Below are 21,870 nucleotides of genomic sequence, written 5' to 3' on the forward strand. Positions count from 1 at the left end.
GCAACTTATAAAATATATAGAATTCTAAATTAACCAAGCTGTCATTCTCATACATAGAAACATTTTTATTAAATATTTTAAACTTCTCTATGAGACAAATAATATTAGTGGCTTTGTCCAACACAGTGGCATGTAAAGTAAAAACAATTTAATGTGCAAGAGAGGACAGCATTAAGTTACCCTTCATATTGGCCACCCAACCAGAATGATTACACGTGTAAGAGTCACTTATGGCATTTCATGCACAGTGTATCCCCAAGTGGAGGGGATGGAAGCCAGTTTCAAACAAGCTGGCTTCAGAACTAGAAAGAGGACAAATGATTTGGCCTGGTGCCCCAATCACTTGCAAATGTCACTGTTTTGCTTCCAGGAGCCAGGGCATCAACTATTCACTCTGCATTGCATTGTTAAGCAGGTGTTTACCTGGAAACAACACATGGTTATCCTTTCATGAAAATAAAATTAACTTTGGATTCTTAAAAAAAAAATTTTTTTTTACTTTCCCCAGTGACACAGCATCCATCCACATTTGAAAAAAAAAAAAACAAACCCCAAAAAGGTTTTATGATGAATACTTTAAGTTTCCATTAATGGAAGTCTCAGATGTAGCAATAAGACCAGCATGATCATTTTTTTTCTGACAGCGGTTCCTGATGGCTTTGTAGATAGCAAAGGTAGGGATGGCCAAGCTGGGCACTCCGGCGAGGATCACAATGATGACATACACCCAGGGGGGATATTCAACCTTCTCTGTTTTGGGGAACTCCTCCTGAAAGAGCAAACAACCAAGTTATAGAAAGGCATTAGGAACAAAAGCCTGGGAACATGCACACGTTGGATAATTCAAGAGATGAAAAATGTAATTGGAATGCTGGACAGCCATAATGGCACAATAGTTTGCCAATTCCACAGCAGTTTTCAGCACAAGGGTTCCCAGCCTCAGCTGTTTTGCTCTTATTTTTACTTAAAAATGATGAAAATAAAATGGCATGAAAGCAGAAAGAGCCAGGAAGGGAGACTGGGGCACTGGAACACTTCCTTGGCACAAAGGAATGTGGGAATGGGGGTCCTGACAAGCCAAAGGTCCTTATGGCCAAACAGCCCTTCTGTGGGAAGGCTGAAATCAAAGACTGAGGGAGGGCTGAAACATTATTAAGAGGGAAGTGAGGCTGCAAAAGAGAGAAAAGAAAGCAGTCCCATTTCCATGTCTTGTGGCAAGTTTGACAGAAAACTGTTTCAGATGGAAGATGAGCATAACTGACAATGACTCTTACATTAAAGAACAATACTTAAAATAATTATAAATAAATATTTTGGTTTACACACTTACATAGCTAGGGTTCCAAACACTGTAGAGCAGTTCTTCATTGACTTTCACCACAAAATAAAAGAAAAAGATAACTAACATAATGAGTGGACTGATGAGTCTCCAGGTAACCTGCCAGAAAATGTTGGGCTTGTGTCCAATCATGAACTCAATATCCTTGTTAAACCTAGAAACAAAAATAGGAAGTTCAGACTTTAAAGCTAGCCAAGATCAAAGAATAGCTGCTCATAAACAAGGAAGTCCAAACTACCCATAACTGTGATTCTCAGGAATTAGCTATTGTCAGTTTGAGATCAGAATTGACAGCATCAGGAGTTAGCTCTCAGTAGTTCAAATTAAGGCACATATCATTGCAAGTCTGGAAGATTATTTTTGGAAATGTACTGTCTTGAAGATGTCTGTGAGGCATATGTGAAATAGTTTCAACAGGAAAGAATCAATGCAGATGGACTTTCCCCAAAGCATATTGCAGTATCACTTCACAATTTTTTGATAAATATCTCAGTATTGCATAAACTAAAGGGAGTGACACAATATTTTAAAAAGGGAAAAAGCAAATAGAAGTAATTTAATAATTAGATTATAATATAATGTTTGCCTAATTTGGATATCTACCAGTATTCTCAGGTTGAATAATGAAACAATATTTAACTTTACATGTTATTAAAACACAATAATAACAATTGTGTTATTTAGATTATTCATGGAACATACAGTGGTCAGTGGGGCAAAAATATTTCCACAAGAAGAAAGAAACCCCATTGAGAGTTACTGTCTGCATCAGTCCTGAACCAATGTATGGCCTCTCCATATAATACAACAGCTTGTACACACACTTCCTAAAAAATAGTTAGTTTTGAAGTTTGGGATTTCTGATTTAGTCCTTTTGTCTGGATTTCCTGCATATCCTATGGGGATAAACCTGAGGGGATTATTAACTTGGTCCTTCAACTATGAACAACACACTGAATGCACTTGACTCTCATTTACTATGTCAATTTATTTTATCTTTTCATCCCTAGCTTCTGAGATCTAGGTGTCTTAAAATGATGTGGGGCCCCATGTCCTGACTGCAGCACAGGTTCAGGTATAGTTTATGTGTGCCATGGATAACACACATGCTCTCCTTCAGGCAGCAGAGCTATCTTTCTACCAATGTCCCTTTCCCAGAAAAAGGTCACAGGTACTCATCTGGAGCAGATAACACCACTTCTGGGCAGCCCTGTTCTCAAAGAGGGCTACAGTGGTGTGTGCTGGCCAGGAACATTAAAGTTTGGTGTGAGGCTCTCTTCTGAATCAAACACAAACACACACACTTTGCCCCCACTTTATGGACTCAACCCATGCTTGTGTCCTGGGAATAATTTTAATTTACTTTGTAAGGAGTTCTGAGATCTTAAAGGGAAGGAAAAGTGATCAGCACAGACTTTTCCACCCTTAACAAATTAAAATAAGCCTTCTTTCCCAAGGGTACACCATTTAATTTATTTAACCTGATTCATGCTTCCTTGAGCAGTATAGAAGTATGGGAAAATGGGCCACAAGGGCATTCACCCCACTGCCAGGAGCTGCTGCTGAATCTGGCACAAGTTCAAGTAGAACTTGTGGGTGATTGAATTCCCTGTACTTAATTTCACATTTCTTATGTATTAATTATAAACATTAAGATGCTGAAACTTGATTTATTACATCTGTAGAAAGTTGAGAGGATAATTACTCACTGCTACAACTGATAAAGTCCTGGGTTTATCAGCTAAGAATGTATCTCAGTAGCCTTGGATTTGTGAGCTGCTGTAAACCACTATCTGCAGCCTGCCTGGAGATCCCTGTGCTGGTCAGAGTCATTTAGCACACCCTGTAAACACTCCTGGGATATACCCTCTGTGTTAAACCTTCAGCTCAGTGCCAACATGCTTGTACCTTGCTTCTGCTAATTAAATGTTTATAATGCAATTATCCTGAAGAAGAGCTGTTATAAATGTCACCATATTTAAAAGTCACATGAGCTACAGTGGCTCTTAAGTAAGTGTTGCAAATATCTATATTCTGATGTCTACTTTAAAAATAAAGGGCTCCAGGGCTCTTGTTGATGCTTAATATTCTCTTGCAATATCTTAGGGGTGTCTTTATTTGAACTGGTTGTTAAAGAGCATTATTTAATATAATGTATTAATGAAGTGGAAAGCTTTCATATACAAATTCTTAACAAGCATTATTTCTTTTTGCTGAGAACTCTTTAAGAAACCTGAAGCATATAAGCAACCCTAAATTACAGCTGCATCATTTCATTGATTTCTCAAACAGAAATTCTGTACACAGAGATGCAGCGAGTTTGTAGCTATACAACAATAATCACTTTATGCATTGATATCAAGTAATGGTTAAGCTGTATTTCATACCTGTCTATTCCATAAATGTAGACGACTGAAAACATCTCACAAAATGCAATTATCAGCAGGGGAATAGAGCCAGAAAAACCATCAAATAGAGTCAGCCAGTAATTACCAGAATTCAGCACAAAAATGAAAGCTATAAAATAACACACCAAACAAACGATGCCTGTGGGAAAAAAATAAACAGCAGCACACTTAGGCAAAGAAAGCAAAACCAAAATGAGAAAAAAAAGCATTTCCCCAGCAGCTGCAAAGCTTAAAAAGTAACTCTTGCAGCCTGAAGGCCACCACTTCATTTTTCAATGGTACTCTTGGGAGGCTGGCTTCAGTTTGGGTAAAACTCTCCTAACATTACACAGGTGGCAGATGTTGCACACAAAAAGGGAGAAAGCTAAGGAGATAAAACAGGTCCTCTTCCTCACAGCTGCTGGGATTATGTTGCTCTGAGAGAAATCCTGCTGGGTGAAGGATTCAGGTCCTCCAATTCCCAAAGGAGGAGACAGTGGTCATCATGAGCAGGCTAATGGGCAAGCCTAAGGGTTAACAGCTGCCTGCAGGCTCAGAAGGAACCTCACTCATTTGGGAACACGAGAACAGCTCCAGTAGGTTATCTGGGAGTCTTAAGACCATTCCAGATCACAAGGTAGAAGCAGGGTGGGCTGCTTTTTGAGCACACAAGCTTCTCTCTGAGGGGGGCAGGGTGGTCACTTGTCTCTAAAAAAGCACTTACCAGTAACAAGTTCCTTAGGCACTCTGGAGGGTATTATCTTGAGATCTTGTAAAGGTACAAGCACACCTTCCATATTTCCAAACATAGATGACAAACCCAAGCAGAAGAGCATGATGAAGAAGAGAACGGACCACAAAGGTGAGACAGGCATTTTGGTGATGGCTTCAGTGAAGACAATAAAGGCTAGGCCAGTTCCTTCAGCTCCCTGGGGAAGATTTAGGATCATTAACATCACACAGCACTTAAATTTAAATTAGTAGTCCCTAGACTTGGCAATTAAATAGTTGCTATACATTCATACCATATTTAAGGTATCAGTATGTGTTAGGGTGTTAAACTTACATCATTCAGGAAAGTTTCCAGATCACAGGTTTCAAACTTGAGGGTTGCAAAAGTTGCAGGATCAGTCATGTTGCACAGCTGCTGCATTTGTTCAAAGTTATCTTGGGTTACATTACCTTCTGGCAAATCAAATGCATTTATCAGAGTAAGAATATTTCTGAAAAAGGGAAATGGAAGTAATTTGAAATTATTAATTTGTAAGCATCATCAGGATTCTTTTACATCATAAAACAAGTTATTTAGAGTACAATCTCAAGACCAGATTTGACATTGGAAAGTCCAGCAGATGTGCATGTGCAATTCTCTTTCTTCCAAGGTGAATATAACACTGTCTTTTGTGGCATAGATGATTCTAAATGGATGGGCACTCTAGGAACCTGTGCAGGAGTTGAGAGCCTGTCTTAGCACTGCAGACTAAACAGTCTCCAGACAGGGCAGCTCATGGGAATGTCTAAGCTGTCTGCAGCTGTGAATCATGCACTTTCACAGTTGAATGTGGAGGAACTAGACTGGAAACCACAGAGTCTGACTGCCTTGGTAAAATGAGGCATCTCTGATGAGAACCTAAGCTTTTGAGCTCTCCAGGAGGAAACCTAAACACAGAGCTAACACAGGAACCAGGGAATATTGCATTCATACTGTATGTCAGCATGGAGAATAATATAAAATATAGTTGCTTATGCAACATTTATGTGGGAAATAAGGTGATCTAAACAATAAGCACTTTCTGTGTGATTTGTTACACAAGATTCCATATTTTTATAATTAATGACTGGTTCTGATACCATGTGGCAAGAGCTGAAATTGTTCAGAAATGATAAATCCATTATCAACAGACTAAGAGAGCTGCCTCAGTCAAACAAACACCTGCATATTCTGTGGGGGTTTTTTTCCCAATAACTCACCTGTCAAAACAGTCATCATATCTTTCTGTGGCTCTGAATCCAATGATGGAGTATATGACAGTTGCAGCATAGATGGATGTGAAACCATTGATCACTGAAACAATCACAGCATCCTGCTCACAGTTGTTGCTGCATTTCAAAGAGAAGAAACAATGGATATCAATCACATTCCCAACATAAATAGTAAAACTGGCTACCAAGACTAAGCAAAAGGTAGTTTAGGATGCTTTGTTACATCAGAGTGCCCTCTAAAAGCACACAAGTAGTGCTGGTAGATTTAGTAAATTGAAACTTGGTGCCTTAAGCAATTTAACAGCTATGGTCTTGGTTTCTTTTGGTAGTTTTTTCCCCTTCAAATAATCTTGTTCATAAGGAATAATTGAGCTGTTTTCATGTTTGGCTCATGGGAAGTGTGAGGGGCAAAAGAGTCCCCTCCTTTTCAAGCTTGTCATGGATGTGTGCAGAAACACGTTGCCATGGGCTGAGCCTTCCCTGCTGGTGTATTGTGCTGCAAGGTGAAAGAATGGGGCTTGAATTCCAATACTCAGACAGGAAAAGTGAGCAGAAGTTCACTTTCCATAGCACTTAGGTATGGTGAAATTGCAGCAGTCAAGAGCACTTGGGAACAGTTTTGTTTGACTGTTGACCAAAAGATGGTTCAAAATGATCTCAAGTTTTGGAACAACAGTTAAATGTTATGTTGATAAGATGGGACAGAAAAACTCTTTGCAGAAATGCCTCTGCTGCAAGCACTTTTTGGCAGTGTGCCTGTGTGAATACAAAGAATTTGTGGAGCCTGAAACAGAGTTTCATCTGAGGGACAAGATAAAATCTCAGTAATAAATTAGTTAATGGTCTTAATAGAAGGCTGTAAAATGGTAACTATCTTATTTCTCCTGGGCAAGAGAGGGCTGTTGAGATAAATTTGATGTTGTCATATTTAATTTTCTGAACATGTCAAAGAGGAGAGACAAGCCTGTCTAACCAAGACCTATCACACTGTATCCTTTCCTCCTTTATAGCCTTGTAAACAGGCTTCTGCTGGATGTAGGGAATGAATGGAAATTCCTTGCTGTAGTCTTGTGTCAGTTTTTGCAATGTAACACCAGATTCTCAATGACAGGCTTGAAAAACCTTTGTTTTAGAGAAAGTTAGATGCTCAAGCTCCTTCTCATTATGAATTAGCAAATCCTTGGTGGCTGGTATTTTCTGGTGGTTTTGTATTCCCAAACCATCCAGGAGCAGAGCCATTGACACTTGGTCCAGCTAGTGCTGGACTGAGGTGGCCCAACACCACAGTGTAACACTGTGCAATTTGCATGGGGGTTTTTTACTTATATTTCTTGGGAGTTTAATGATTTTGTTCAGTTTCCCCCTTAAGTCATGAATCATTGAGCATTGAAGAAACATGGCCTGAGTGCAACTGCCCTGTGTGTTGGAAAACCCAGAGGACACTGCTCCTTTTCTTTGTGCTTTTTGGAAAGGTGGATGCTCTCAGTTCTGACCCCATGGCTGTGGGACACTGACCTGGACCTTAAGCAGGGCTTGGCACCTCACACTGAGACTTACAGGCACCAAAAATTCCAGGTGGTCTTTTCAAAAACACCCAAAGTCAAGCATGGTGGCAAGAAACTCCCTCAGTGACTGAAGTGCTGCTGTGGTGTAATTGAACCCAAGCCAAAACTGAAACACAGATTTCTGAATTCATGACCAAACCCTATATCCAAAACTTAATTCAGAGATGTTTATCAAAAAGAATAGGTTTAGCAAATGCCACACAGTTTTCCTCTCAAGAGTGCTGAAGGATGTGAGGCATCAAGAGGCATTGGTGGTTGCTCCAATATTTATGAGGGAGAGTGCAGAATGTAGCACTGCATCATAATTTGCAGTCTCTGGGTGATGGGATTTCTCACTCCCTGCCCTATAGCACACATATAAAGGAATTGAATTTAAATTTCAAGATTAGATATATCTCTTCATCTCAAAGCTAAAGTTTTAAACTTAGTTCTGTGAATAGATTTGAGATATCTGCTTTAGCACCTGCTCTGAGACCCAGGGCATCACCATGCACCAAGCACTCCTCCAGAGGAAACTCCTGCTCATCAGCTGGGGGTGAGCAGCCAGTCCCCTTCTTCCCATCCTGCATCACCACTTCTTTCTCTAGCATGTCAGCCAGAACAGGGACCTGAAATCTTGTTTTGGGAGAGCCAGGAGCAGCCAGAGGAGATGCACCTTACATGTCCCAAGTAGCACAACAGTAGGGCAAAGTAGAGCTGTTTCATTTGAAAGAATGAAATATTCATACAAAATTTGGTGTTTGCCTGGCTACTTACTGAACAGAGTTGTAACTGGAGAATGAAATGAGGCCTCCAAAGGCCAGGGAGAAGGAATAAAACACCTGAGCTCCTGCGTCCAGCCACGTCACTGGGTTTGCCAGCTCGGTAACCTGAGGCAGCAGACACACAGCTTTAGCACATCCAACACTGCTATTTAAACTGAGTATGAGAGATTTAAAACAACAGTTAAAACAAGAACATTAACCATGCAAAGCTCACTGCTCTTGAAGAATTTAAACAAATAGGTCAATATTTTTGTCAAACTTACATTTTTTAATAAAAGGAAACATATCTGAAGTTTTTATATAAGTATTTTGAAAATTGATTTTAAAAATGCTTTGCAGAGCTGACAGCTGCCATGCCTGTTTTCAGAAAATGTGCTTATTATTTAGTATTAATAATAATCATTCAGAGATCTGCTTATGGAAAATGAGCCTCTTTTAATTTTGTTTAAATACTGTTATACAATGAAACCATTCTCTCAGGTTTTTGTTCATATGGCAATTAGGTGGGTTCTATTCACAAATACATGATTTATGCTTTAAATTTAGGCTGGTTCTTGGGTAGAATACAGGAAAAGAAATCAAGCCAAATAAATGACAACCCCACAGCTCTGTGATGACCATTCAATTTGTTAGAACAGATTTTGATGGAGGATGGAGAGAAAGGAAAAATATTTGTGTATATGTACACTTGTTATATTCAACACAGAGGATTCATCTCCCAGAGTCAAGATTTTTACTGTGTTTGGGGGATAGTTAGAAAAGCACTAATGGGAGGACTAATTTCCAATCAGGTGTTAATTACAGAGAGAGCTCCAGCAGGTTTCACTGAGCAGTGACCAAGCAGTGACTTACATTAGGGGTGAAGAGATACACAATTCCATTGGTTGATCCCTTCAGCGTCAAGCCACGGATCAGGAAAATGGTAAGCACCACATATGGGAGAGTTGATGTCACATACACAGCCTGCACCAAAAAAGATGTAAATAAACCACTCAAATAAAACAAAGCACTTGAATTAAAAAAAAAAAAAAAAAAAATTGGGAAATAATCAAGGTGTGGTGACTAAACATAACAGCAAGTTTCAAGTGAGTCCCAATTAGCATACTACAGTAATTTAGCATACTTTCAGTAATGAAATAGTATTTGTGGTACATTTTGATAATAAACATTTTCTTAGCAATAGTAGTCTATTTAAGAGAAATTGTTGAAATTCAATTCAGATCCTTCAAAAACAGCATCAAAAATAATCTACACCCTGAGACTAAACTGATGCAAGGATGGACTCTCAGGGCTTTGCTGGGCAAAAGAACATTGGTCACCCTTTCATAGAGATAATATTACAACTTGCACAAACCCAAATAAATTTATATAGGTATGTTTTGAAGAGAATAGCCATAATAAAAAGACAGTCCCTTCATCCTGCATTAAAAATTCATATTAAAGTGTAATACCTAAAAATGTGTTACTAAGACCTGTAAGGACAAGGAAGACTCACAACAAATTGGTCACAAAAATATCCATATAAATCAAATCAAGTCAGATTCCATTTCATTCTTCAAAAAGCAGTCCTGGTGATGACACAACATTTTGGACATGCTTTCACTCAAAAACCAGACAGCTTCTAGAGCATTATTAATTCTGTATAAATAAGGTATCACAACAGCATGATTAATATAATCTCATCAAAAGTCCCTCCAAGGTAGAGTACCTTTCCTGTTGTTTCAATGCCTCTGATTGTGCACACATACAGCACACCCCATGCACATGTTAAACACAGCAAAAGCCACCACTGGATACTGCCAGAATCCTCAATGGAAGTGGAGATGTTCAGGGTTTCTCTGTACCAGAAGTAATCTACAGGAGAGCTCTTGGCACACTCTTCTACATAACCTGTAACCACAAAATGGTTGTCATTCTGTATGTCTTTTATTTACCTGGAAAAAAGGAAGCTCAGTAATAAACATCAGTGTTTTAAATTGTTCCACTTAATGCCAATGGATTTATTGTTGGCAAGTTTTCAGGTTTTTGGAGGCTAGTTTCATGGGGAAATGAGAGATTTAAAAGAAAACTGTCCAACAGGTATTTTAATACAGTGGCTCTTCCTCCCCCACACCTCCTTCAGCAGTATTTTGTCTTCTGTTTTGTGGGGCATTTTTCAAGGTCTTGTCAGCTCAAGTTGCATCCTCAGCTCCCTGCACGGTGCTGGCCTGTGCAATACCCTGCCCTGGCCTGCCCTTAAATGAGGCTTTCCATGCTTATCCTGGGAGCAGAGCACTCTGAACAGCTGTTCCCAGAGCCAGCAGAGAAACCTGCTTCACACAGTGTCATGCAGGGCTGACTATGGAAAACAAAGCTGCTGTCACCAAGCAGTCTCCAAGGAGCTTAGAGTTGTCATATTGACAGATACAGGTGTTTCAAATGGATTATGCATTTTTTTTCCTTATCAATGTGCTAACAGAGGGCTGCTGGTGAAGAGATGGATGAAACACATTGCCTAAATCTGGAAAATGTTAATGCTTATACTACATCTGCACTTAGTGAATATTCTGTATAGGAACACATCTGTCAAAATCTACCATGAGGTTTCATTAAAGAAAACAAAATTTGTCTCAAAGATTAAGTGCTGGCTGCATTTTATTTAATGTGAGTTTGCACAAAACACAAGTATCAAATAGTGCAATGTGCCTGACAGGACTGAAATGCCTTATTGCTGTTTCACAGAAAGACTCATTTAGGGTGACTGTTAGAAACAGAAATCTGTGCTGTGCAACAAAATACAATATTTTATAAAATATACCTGTTCTGTTTGCATTGAGAGGACAGGAACTCCAAGGCAGGGGCTCTTGGAAGGAGTTGAAGAAATACCACATCACCCAGGCAATAATAGTATTATAATACAAGCCCACCAGGAAAGATACAAACATCGATGCTATGCCTGAAAAAAAAAATCAGAACACTGAGCAACACTCTTGTCTTTAAGATATATCAAAGTTCATGGTATCAAACTCCACCTTTACTTCCTCCCCTGCTACATTTTGTAGCAGTAGTAGTTTTATCACTGTGAATTTGTTGCCTAAAGGTTGGATAGGTGAGTCCTATGCAGAGTTACATCCTACAACCTCTCTGAGAAGGTGATGCCCACTTAGGGACCAACTTTATGAGAGGACTAAGTCCCTACAGGCACCACACAATCCTCTTCAGCCTTGCCAGCTGATATCCAGGGAGTTTGGGATGCTGGGCACATGTAAAGCTCAGCTGACTTGGGATTTTGATTAAATGAGACTGAAATATCCCCTTCTTCCACAATGTCCCTGCAAAGGTCAGCAGAGGTGCTGTTGTATAGTATGGATGGCTGCCAGGAGGCACAGTCTGTGACCAGGTACAGAATTCACCCTGGTATCTGCCCTCCTCTGCCTGTTCCCAAGTAATCAGCCTCTGATGACTTCTCTGGCAGACAGTAAATGCTAATCATTAGCTCCTGAGAGCTCTCAGGTTCTAAAGAATCTTGAAAAATTCCAGATGCAATGAACAGTTATCTTTTGTAACTGATTTACAAATGCAGTGGGTGCCAAAACAGCCCTGTTCCTTCCCTTTCAAGCGTGTGGCTGAGGTTGGAAGGGATCTCTGGAGGTCACCTGGTCCAACCCCCTCCCTCCACCCAAAGCTGGTTGCCCAGGACCGTGTCCAGGCAGACTTTGAGTGTCTCTGAGGCTGGGGACTCCACAGCCTCCCTGGGCAGCCTGTGCCTGCAGCTGCTCACCCTCACCATCTTCCCTGAAGTCCAGAGGCACCTCTGTGTTTCCAGTGTAATGAGGCAGCTGTGGAGATTTTTATATTGTGTGCATATTGCTGCTTTTACCACATTTTCAAATGGACTCTTAGAATACTCAGAAGTTTGGTACAGAGGTGAAGAAGTATTTTCTGCAAAATATTGTTCCTATGGCTTTTGGAATGGTAACTCTCAGATGCCAAAAAGTAAAATTAGGTGGATCTGAGGTCTAGCAGATAAAGATTCAACTCATGTTTACCCACAGGACAGTTACAGAACAATTTTTGGCACACCTCAAGATTCATTCTAATGGTAAAAACAGCCAGTATTGATAACACAGAAAATATCTCTGAGACCTGAAATTGGTCTCAGATTAGAGAAGGGTTTTAGCAGAGCCCACAGTACTTGAGAATGTGAACACAAAATTTTCACTGTGCTTTATCATGATTAGTTTCACCTTTCAATGGAGAGTTAGGAAGAGGAGAAAATTAATAGATCCTGAAATCTCTTATGGCATGCCAAAATAAAACCCCGAAGATTTTTTTAGATCTTTTAGATCTTTTCAGAACTTTTTTAGATCATCAGTTCAGAGACTTGTGCTTTCTCAGGTGGCTTTTTCACTTACCAACCCCTTTCAGGGTAGGGTGGACAGAGCTCCATACACCCACACTGCCCTTCCTCAGCCTTTGACCAATGGCAAACTCAAGATGAAGCAGGGGGATACCCTCCAGGACTAGCAAAATCAGGAAAGGGATCATGAAGGCTCCTGGAATGGATAAGAAAAACAACGACTCTGATCAGTGAATTACCAAAACAAACCCAAAACTTTAGGCTTGTGAGACATTGACATGATAAGCAACCTGTAAGCATCTTTGTGGAATCCCTTCCCTGTTTTCTAGGCTTTTCCTGATTGCCCAGGCAGGGCACTCCATTACATATGTAATTTTGAGTAGGAATTCTTATTCTTCCCAAGTGACATACATAAACAGAAATTACACACTCTCAAGGTTAACATTTGCAAAAGCCACCTTTGAATTGCAAGTGAAGGAAAGGTAGCTATTGTCCCGGAATTACTTAATTACTATCCCATTTTTTCTTGCAAAATATTATGGTTTTATAGGTGTGACTCATGCAAAGTACATGAAATAGTTGAATGAGCTAAGCAAAGTACCTCTAAATGTTAGGCAGGAGCCTTGAGCTGTCTGCCTGAAACAGCAGTAAGTTCTTGGCATCTGTGTTCTACAACTTTTGTGCTTGATTAGAAGATATTTTAAGTACAGGGTTCAAACCCTGTTAATTACAATAAAACTGGTTAGGATAGGACAAGTATTCTTAATTAATTTTTTTCCTGAACAAGGTGTCCCTTGGGTATGGGAGGTAACAGAACACCACACTGGAATATGAAAGTGCAGAGTCAAATGCTTGAATACTGCTACACATTGGAATTATGGCTATCTGTCATTATAAAACAGCTTTAACTTTGTGATCTAAATAGGAGCAAGTAATCTGAATGCAATGCAAAGAATGCAGACCAGAATGTTAAGGGTTCAGGTCTGGGTATTTAATGACTTTTTCTCGTGTGTGCAATGAAAATCAGATAGCAAGTGAAAGAGGAAATCTGAAGAATGAAAACCATTCCAGAAACTAAAATTTACTTCCTGGAGATTCCAAGCTTTCAAGAAAGCAGGTGAGCTGTGAGCACACAGCACAGCTATCTAATGTTTTCCCTTTCTTCTTTCTGTGTCTGTACAAGGATGGTCATGGGGCCCCTTTGTCTGACTGCTCTGTCATTGGTACATTATGCTTAAAGACTTCTACAGCATCTTAAAAAAGGCACCTCTAAAGGTACATAATGGTAAGCATCTGGAGGAAATCCCCTGAGGCTGAGAGAACACTCTTGCCATGCCCACCACAGAAGATGGTTCAACACTGAGAGCCCTACAGCAATTTTACACACTATACACTCCACAGGAGAGCTGTGGTGTTTGGGCTGTGCTGCTGCTGAATCTTCCTGTCTTGGAGGGAAAGCCACATCTGCCCAAACTGCTACAGCTGGGTGAGTGGAGGTGAACTGTGCACTGTGAGAAAAAATGGAGCTTAAATCAGAATATCAGTCTGCCTGCTGTCCACTGAAAGCAAAAGGTTCAGACTATCTATGCTTTCTAAAGCTGCACAGGGAGCAGCCTGATCTTCACCCCTTCTGCCAACAGAGATAGTAGCCATCAAAAAAGATTTTTCTTAGATAGGTATGATAAGGAACGATTGGTCATAGCTTGAAAGGACTATAAAAGTTGTACATTTTGTTATTCAATAAGATCTTTGACCAGGGAGATAATTTCTAATTAAGTCCTCAAGTGGCCTTACTGTGACCTGACAAAAAAAGGTGATGTGTCTGCACTAGGAGCACCTTAGCTGAACTAGCTGCCAGTTCATGCTTAAGTTTCAAGGCATGATCTAAAATCACTGCAACCTGAGTTTCAAAGGGTGAGAAGGACTCAGTGCAAATGGGAAGTGTTTGGATCAGGTAGCTGTGCAGATCCATTTGGACACAACTGTTATCATTGCTCAAGAGAGAATTGAGAATTTACCAGAGAGAGCTGGGGGTGTGGTAGAGCAGAGACCTACATGCCATCTAAAAAAGCAGGCAACAAGAAAAGATCCAGATGAGGCATGTATGGATGTAGGGTCCCTTTCAGATTCTTATGAGGTTGGGTTTGGAACAGAGAGTACACTCTGGAATTTAAAACTGCTGGTATAAACACAATGATTGTGTCTTTTTCTGATCTTACCTTATTGAGAGCTCCTGGTCAGAGTGTGACACGAGGGAAACTGTGTCAGGCTGACAAGGGGTTGGGCTTATTTTTGGCTGCTTGTACTTCCTTGTAAGTAACTCTTTCTTTGTGAAAGGCCAGAGACTCTGTGTGGGAAGTTGTCCCACTGATACTCCCATCAGGAAGGGGAGGATGGGTTCCCTCCCATCAGGAAAAGAAGCCATCAGGATGTAAAGGGATGGAAAACAACAGTGAGGGTGTTCTTATTGCATATACTGCAAAAATCTTGCTTACTCTGAAAGTAGAAGTAAAACAGTTATGAGAAGTGTTATTCACAGAAAGAGGGTGGAGAATCAGCAGAGAACAAACTGAAGCCAAAATTGCATGCACTGCATGTCTAATCAGATTAGGTGCACATTACTGCATGTTCCAGCACAGCTCAGGAAGTCCATAAAGACAAAATGGGACAAGCCTTTAGAAACTGAAAGGACAAGACAGTCAGTTCCTTACAGTGACAGAGTCTGACACAGTTTCAGTGAGTCCCAGAACCTCTGTCAACACTGGCAAAACCTTTGCACTGTCAACAGTGATGCCAGGCACAGTGGATGAGGAGTTCATTGCCATTTCTGGCTTAGAAGCTTTTCAGCTGCCAGTCAGCAAAGCCTGGAGAGAGGGCTGCCCTGTCACATCTCACAGAAGTGGCTCCTGCAGTCAGTAAATTTGTCGAAGTCCCTGCAGTGATGGGAAACAGAGGAAAGAAGGAAAGCATCTTGTTTTGGAAGAGATCTTAGATCCTCACAAATTGGAATAAGCCCTCTATGTTTCACAGGTTTGTGACATGAAAATACACAGTCAGAAAGAGATGAGTCAGGAATTGCGTTCTTTAGCACTGACATAATTTTTAACAATATCTCAACCAAGACCAAAAATCTAAATTTGAACTTGCAACTAAGGGAGTCCACTTTCCTCAAAACTAAAAAAGTGCATCACAGTGCACTCTTTCCTGGCATTAGAAAATAGTCACTTTTCTGCAAAGTGAGACAGCACCAGCCTGAGGTTCCTAGATCTGTCACAGGGCTGCTCCACACTAAAGCAAGGCTGCTCTTGCAAGGACCAAATGGTCTCCTGAGAAGGGATGCACCTGAGATGTGAGAAGTGAGGAAGAAAATAAATGAGTCTCCTTCTTGGAGATGATGTCCACATAATCCTTTCCCTGAAGGGATAGACTGACACAGAAGAAAGAGAGGAATAGTCAGCAAAGGTGGAAGTTTAGCAAACATCTCTACAAATAACAAATCATAATGAGTATTTCAGTCATTCATTAATAAAAAGTACATCTCAGTTTTTCTTCTGGCTTTCCTCTGAAACATTTTCAGTTTGTCAGCCTAAATTTTTACAGTAGTAGCTAGGTTTTAATACAAGCAAGATGAGCCATGCTGACTTTAAAAATTGGTAAGTTTTTAGTAAAAAGTTTTTTTGTGTGTGGATAAATGACATCCTTTATAGAAGTCTGAGAACACCATGTCTGTACAGCTACCTTTGGCAACCAGCTTGAAAAAAATCCAAACCTTTTCTGGTGTACTAATCACTCTTCAGTGATTATTCATTCATCCTGGTATGTGGCACGTGCCACAAAGGACTCAGAATTTGAATAGCATTTTATATATTTGAAACTACCAATATGTAGCTGTAGGAATATTGTTATATTTTCAAGAGAAATAAAATGATAGCTCCCAGTTATATATGCCACTTCTTTTCTCTTTCTTGGTTTCTTTGGTTTCTAGAGTTCAATTCTAGCAGCTAGCTCAGAAATCCATCTCTACTGCATTTTCCCTTTCTCTCAATTTCTAACCAACCTTTCTGAAAGAAGCTACAATAGGAAAATAACAATTTGACTTGGGAAAGCTGCTATATAGAATCATAGAGTCAAAGGAAAAGTCAGAGGAAAAGACCTCATGGAGTCCAACTACTAACCACAGTGTTCACCACTACACCCTGTCCCCAGGTGCCACACCCACACACCTTTAGAACACTTCCAGGTTTACATGGGACATAAAAAAACAAACTAAGACTTTTTGAGCTGCCACAATTTTATGATCCTAGCAAATGAACCAATAATCTGAAAATAGACACTGCATAGATGTACACAAACAATGACTGATATTCCAGTCTGAAAACCTTACAACTGAGATATTAGATTCTCATCCTGGTTCAATACTGTATTTCAAAACAAATAATGTTTGGTTTGAACATCTGTATAGCTGTTATTCACTCTCTAATCTAGGAGCTTCTTAGGTCAAATTGAAAAAAATCCTTATTGCTTGCACATAGTTCCTCACAAAGGGAAGGCAGGCAGATTCTGATGGAGATGTTTTACTATACTAATATATTCTTAGATCTCAGCTGTAGCAACATGTTATCTCATCAACTGCTAAGTGAGGAATTGCTGATGTCATTACTGTCCCTCCTTTCAGTGTGGCATGCACAGAGATAAAAAAGTGGCAAGGTTTCCATATGTGGGCTGTAGAGTTAGAGACTTCTTTTAAAATCAATGGTTTAAACGCTAAATATGCATCCTTTTTTTTTATAATGGTCATCAGGGATAAACGGAAAATGTTTAACAGTTGATTAAATGACATGTTGCTCAATAAAGATTAAACAAAAGCTATGAGCAATGTCAGAGAGCTATCAAATGAAGGGAAATTTCATTCTCATTAAGCTGGTGAAATCATTGAGGCAAACACCACACCTTTTAAATTGTGTGCATATTGGACTCTATTTCACCTTTGGTAATGATGGATTTGTCAACTTTTAAGACATTAAAGGATAAAATGTGCTTTGCTCGACTAATTTTCACTGGAGTAAATATTCCATTTTAAAAAATATAAACTCATTATCTATGACAACAAAAGTAAGTAACCACCAATTTATTTTTGTGTGTTTGGGTATCTCAGTGTGGAAACACTATCATAGTATTCTGCTTAGGAAGAAGCAGCTCTTAAATAATTCCAGATTTAAGTTCAACATCTGAAAATAAGCATTACTTATTACTTAGGGCCCCTAACTACTTTCACTGCAGACAATTTGCAGAGAAAAGATTCACCTTTTAAAAGTCCAAGTACCACACAAGGACAATTTTTTTACTTTACTGTAGTCCATGTATGTTTCAGAAGGGATGTAACATGTACAAATGCTGGTTCACAAAGCAGTGGACATCCAGCCACATTCAGGAGTGTCCCTGGTTGAAACACTCTCCACACCATTGCTACCAGACCTCAGCCATCCAAAATGATCCAAATGCTCATCCATATAACTCATATTCAAAAAGAAAGAAGTTAAGATAGCAAAGCAAATCCTTAGAAATTAGAAACAATTTTCAGGAGACAGTCTGTGTAACCTTGATTCTGCACACACCTGATATCTGATATGTGGTCACACAGAGCTTTTTCCCATCCACTACAGAAAATTCCTGCACAGCAAATAGCTGGTTTTTGTTTGTTTGTTTGTTTTTTTCTAAATATCTTAATTCACAACCACAATCCACCATTATATCCAATGTGAGCTTTAGGACTCTAAAATAATCACTCCATGAACGATCTGAGGAGGAACATAATCCCCATTTCCAGTGGGAGAGCAAGAACAGGGGTTCCTGCTGCTCTGCACCCAGGATTCAGTGAAGACACATCTTGAAGACACAAAGTATGAGGACAAACACCATCCAGGGTAAAGGCAATTGAACTACTGGGGCAGAATGGAATTTCCTCAGTGAACTCATGTTTGCTTTCTAGTGGAAAATTTGGAAAAAGGTGCATGTTACAGCTGTACCCTACTCTGTTATAGAGGCACATCTGTGCCCTGGGTGGACCACACACATTCAAAGATGAATGAATCACCATTTTGAGGGGCAAAGACTAAGGCAAAACCTGCCCAAAATGTCTAGTAAACACACATTTCCAGCTGGATGTAGGTGAAACTGGATAGAGGGAGCACAGCTGAGGCAGGATGTCATACACAATGACTCCCACAAGCATCCTGCTCTGCAGTGGTGCCAGGGAGTTCCCTTCAGCAATCTGACAGCTGCAACCCAAGATGTTGCAGTGCTGCCTCCACTGGGTGCTTGCTATGCTGCAAACATGGCTGAATGGGAATTAGAGATGCAGGGGCCAGAAAATCTCATGAGGCAGAAATTGCCTCAAGACCAAAACATCTTCAGAAATAACAACTTTGAGAACTTACTATTTTTACAGTACAAATAATCATATGTTCAAACTGAAAGGCATCCATCCAAAAATCAGGCAGTCTTTTTTTTTTTTTTCACCCTGATTTAGGGGAGAAGCTTGAGAACAGAAGCTGTAATGGGAATGAGGACAGTGGTGGCAGGAGCTGGATTTAGACCTACCATGAGAGGCTGAGGTGCACTGTACAGCAGAGGAGGAGGAGGAGGAAGGGGAGAAGGGTGAGGAGGGATTGCACAATAGCTCTCCATCCTTATGTGTGATGAAATTAGGGAGTCCTTTCTAAGAAGTCACAGGAAGACATTTTTCTTGTGTTTATTGATATGAGTCACAGCATTTCGTGCAGAATATTAGAGAAGGTAGCAAATCTAACTAGAAGGACACATACCTGTTTATCAGCTTATAATTCCTTTGCTATGTGCTCCCTTTCAAATTCTGCCTAAAATTTGAGTGAGAGAGTCCCAGGAATAAAGAATCCAGGGTTAACTGATGTCAGTGTTCCTGACAGGAGAAAGGACAAGCTACAGGATGATGAGAAAGAAAAATAATTGCTGCCAGAGGACTCACACACACACACAAGCAATTCATAAATCTGCACTGACATCAGTGATAAAACCATGATCCATACCAAGTTCTTTGCATTTGTTGGGTGCTTGCTTTTCAGCTGCATTTCACATGACTAAACCACAAGGAAAAGAAAGACTGAAAAGCAGGGAAGTGCCTGTAAATCCACCCTGGAAAACAGGGCATGTCCACTTTCTAAAACTAAGTTTAAAAACCTGAGAAGCCAATGAGTGCCATCAGTTCTGGAGATATATATGTCCACTTTTTTCAAATTAAAATAATCAAATATAGAAAAGGGCTTCTGACTCTGTGTGTGTGTGTGTGTGTATGTGTGTGTGTCGGTTGTGTGTGTGTGTGTGTGTGTGTGTGTGTGTGTGTGTGTGTGTGTGTTGTACTTTTTTGCTGCACAAGCTGACTCTGGTGCAAATTACTTCAATTTTGCACTGCAAACTCTAAATACCAGCCCATGTTAGAGAAATCTTAATAATAAAAGCATCTCTTCTTGCAATTGAGCCACCTGTTATTCCATGCCCCTAAGTCTGTGTGAACAACTCCCCACAGAACCCTCACTTGTCCCTACTCTAACTAGGAGAGTGATTTTTAAACATCTCATCATACACATGTAAAAGAATATTACTTTGAAATACTGTTCCTTAAGCCAAAATTTTTCTTCCAAAATCAAACATTACAAAGGCACAAATACATTTTACACCTATCCCAGAGTGAAACATGAACAATAACCAGATAGTAGGCAAAAGAAGTATGTAAGAAAATGAAAAATTGATGTTGTTGTAAAATATTTAAGCAATGGTACAGCTTAAAATTACCTTGGAAAACAAACAGCAAAAGAAAACAAAATTTTTAACAAGGTCATTCAGTCCTTACCTAAACCTTAAGGAGTCCCAGTAAATTATACAGTAAATAATATATGCTTGGATTTTAAATTACCTGATAACACACACTGCCAAATAAATATTCTTAATGTTAACTTCATTCATGGTGTTAATTCTAGCACAAATTACACAAACACTGACTCCACAGGTGATACATCAGAACCAGTCCAAGCCCAATGAAAAACCTATTAGAAAAAGATCATTTGGTATCATGATCAGTAGTTTATTAATATTTTAAATACACACACTATATATGTATGTATGTATGTAAAGCAACATTGGGTTTAGATTGAGAAAATAAACCATGTACATGACAGTGGAAGACTCACTTCTTCAATCCTGTGTCCTGAAATAAAAACAGACCCTTTCTTTTCTTCCATCACTAATGTGACTTCAGTGGGAGATCATGACCTGTGAAATTGCCTTCCCTGTTATACAGTCTTCTAGAGAGAACATCACTGTTCTCACAGGACCTGAACAGCTCTAAACATATTCCATTATTTGGTTACCAAAAGAGAGATTAAACCTGGTTTAACCCAAAGTTAGTTAAGATGTATTAAAGACATACCTCCTCCATGGCTCTGACAGAGATATGGGAACCTCCAGACATTTCCTAAGCCCACACAAAACCCTACACATGTCAGCATATACTGTGCCTTGTTGTCCCATTTTGGTCTGGAGTCTGCCTCTTCTTTCTCAAGGACCTCAAGTTCGGCATGGGAAGGTATCCTGTCCTCCAGGCCAGGATTGGGCAGCTGCAGCTTTACCATGTTCTAAATTTCCTGCCTGAAAGTGCTACCAGTGAGGAATAATGAGAAGGGCAGCTTGTCAGAACCCTGCTCAAAAAGAGACCATCTATTTGCTGTCTTCAGCTATATATACTGAACCTTTGGCACTGGACTTGTAAGTGCAGGCTTGTGGCAAAAAGAAGCGTCAGCAAATCATTCGATTGACCAAGTCAGCTCTGACACTTATTAATGCTTTATCTGCCAAGGTTTTTACTGAACAGCCTGTTCATCCAGTAGAAGACATTGATTTCAGCTAATGTAATTCAGGAGATAATTTGGCTATAAACCCTAATCGCCTATAAGGATATGGAACACCCCTTGCCACTCCCCTGTTTAAACTCACTTAAATACAAATAGAGCCCTAGCAAATGAGGAGTAGTAGGATTCCGCTGGCCTCAGACTAAATATAGAGATTTCATATCCTTTTTTATCAGGAAGATAAACTGTCTGTGACTCACCATCACGTTCAGTCTCCAGTTGTGTAGGCTTGCAAGATTGTATGTTTCATGATAAATGTTCTCTGCTAAAACGTTCTGACCAAAAGGATGGAGAATGAAAGGGATTATAAAATCTGACCTTTAAAATCATAAGCATAATCTGCTTACCCCAACACCTTTAATCAGTACAGAACAAGGTCTGAAGAACATCATGTCTTTCTTATAAATGGGCTTGAAATCAAAGGTCCCTTCACCTTTTCAGTGACCCTAGCTATAGTGGTCAAAAATAAAAAACAAGGTACTGGTTAACAAATATCACAGATACTATTCCTATCCTTATTATTTCAGCACAATCATAACAAAACTGCTCCCTTT

General features: G+C 39.7%; 1 protein-coding gene across 1 annotated transcript; it reads right to left on the reverse strand.

The window, feature by feature from the left end:
• Positions 1 to 44: 44 nt before the first annotated feature.
• On the reverse strand, positions 45 to 21,162 carry LOC130248828 (sodium-dependent neutral amino acid transporter B(0)AT1-like). The gene is made up of 12 exons (XM_056482850.1): positions 20,839 to 21,162; positions 12,433 to 12,573; positions 10,836 to 10,973; positions 9,747 to 9,928; positions 8,891 to 9,001; positions 8,031 to 8,143; positions 5,698 to 5,826; positions 4,793 to 4,949; positions 4,451 to 4,655; positions 3,727 to 3,886; positions 1,331 to 1,493; positions 45 to 769 (listed from the first exon to the last, which is right to left on the reverse strand). Exons 1-12 carry the CDS (start codon positions 21,038 to 21,040, stop codon positions 563 to 565), a joined length of 1,908 nt encoding a protein of 635 aa, XP_056338825.1. The 5' UTR covers positions 21,041 to 21,162; the 3' UTR covers positions 45 to 562.
• Between the last annotated feature and the right edge of the window lie 708 nt (positions 21,163 to 21,870).

Source organism: Oenanthe melanoleuca, chromosome 2, assembly GCF_029582105.1.
Source record: "Oenanthe melanoleuca isolate GR-GAL-2019-014 chromosome 2, OMel1.0, whole genome shotgun sequence".
NCBI lineage: Eukaryota > Metazoa > Chordata > Aves > Passeriformes > Muscicapidae > Oenanthe > Oenanthe melanoleuca.

What these genes read in the sequence shown, in the direction of transcription:
- LOC130248828 (XM_056482850.1), bottom strand. Translation starts at nt 21,040, where the DNA reads ATGGTAAAGCTGCAGCTGCCCAATCCTGGCCTGGAGGACAGGATACCT. An exon ending in CTGTCAGAGCCATGGAGGAG is followed by an intron (nt 12,574 to 20,838) that starts GTATGTCTTTAA and finishes TATCCATTCCAG; the next exon opens with GAGCCTTCATGATCCCTTTC. An exon ending in GCATTGAAACAACAGGAAAG is followed by an intron (nt 9,002 to 9,746) that starts GTACTCTACCTT and finishes TTTTTGGTGCAG; the next exon opens with GCTGTGTATGTGACATCAAC.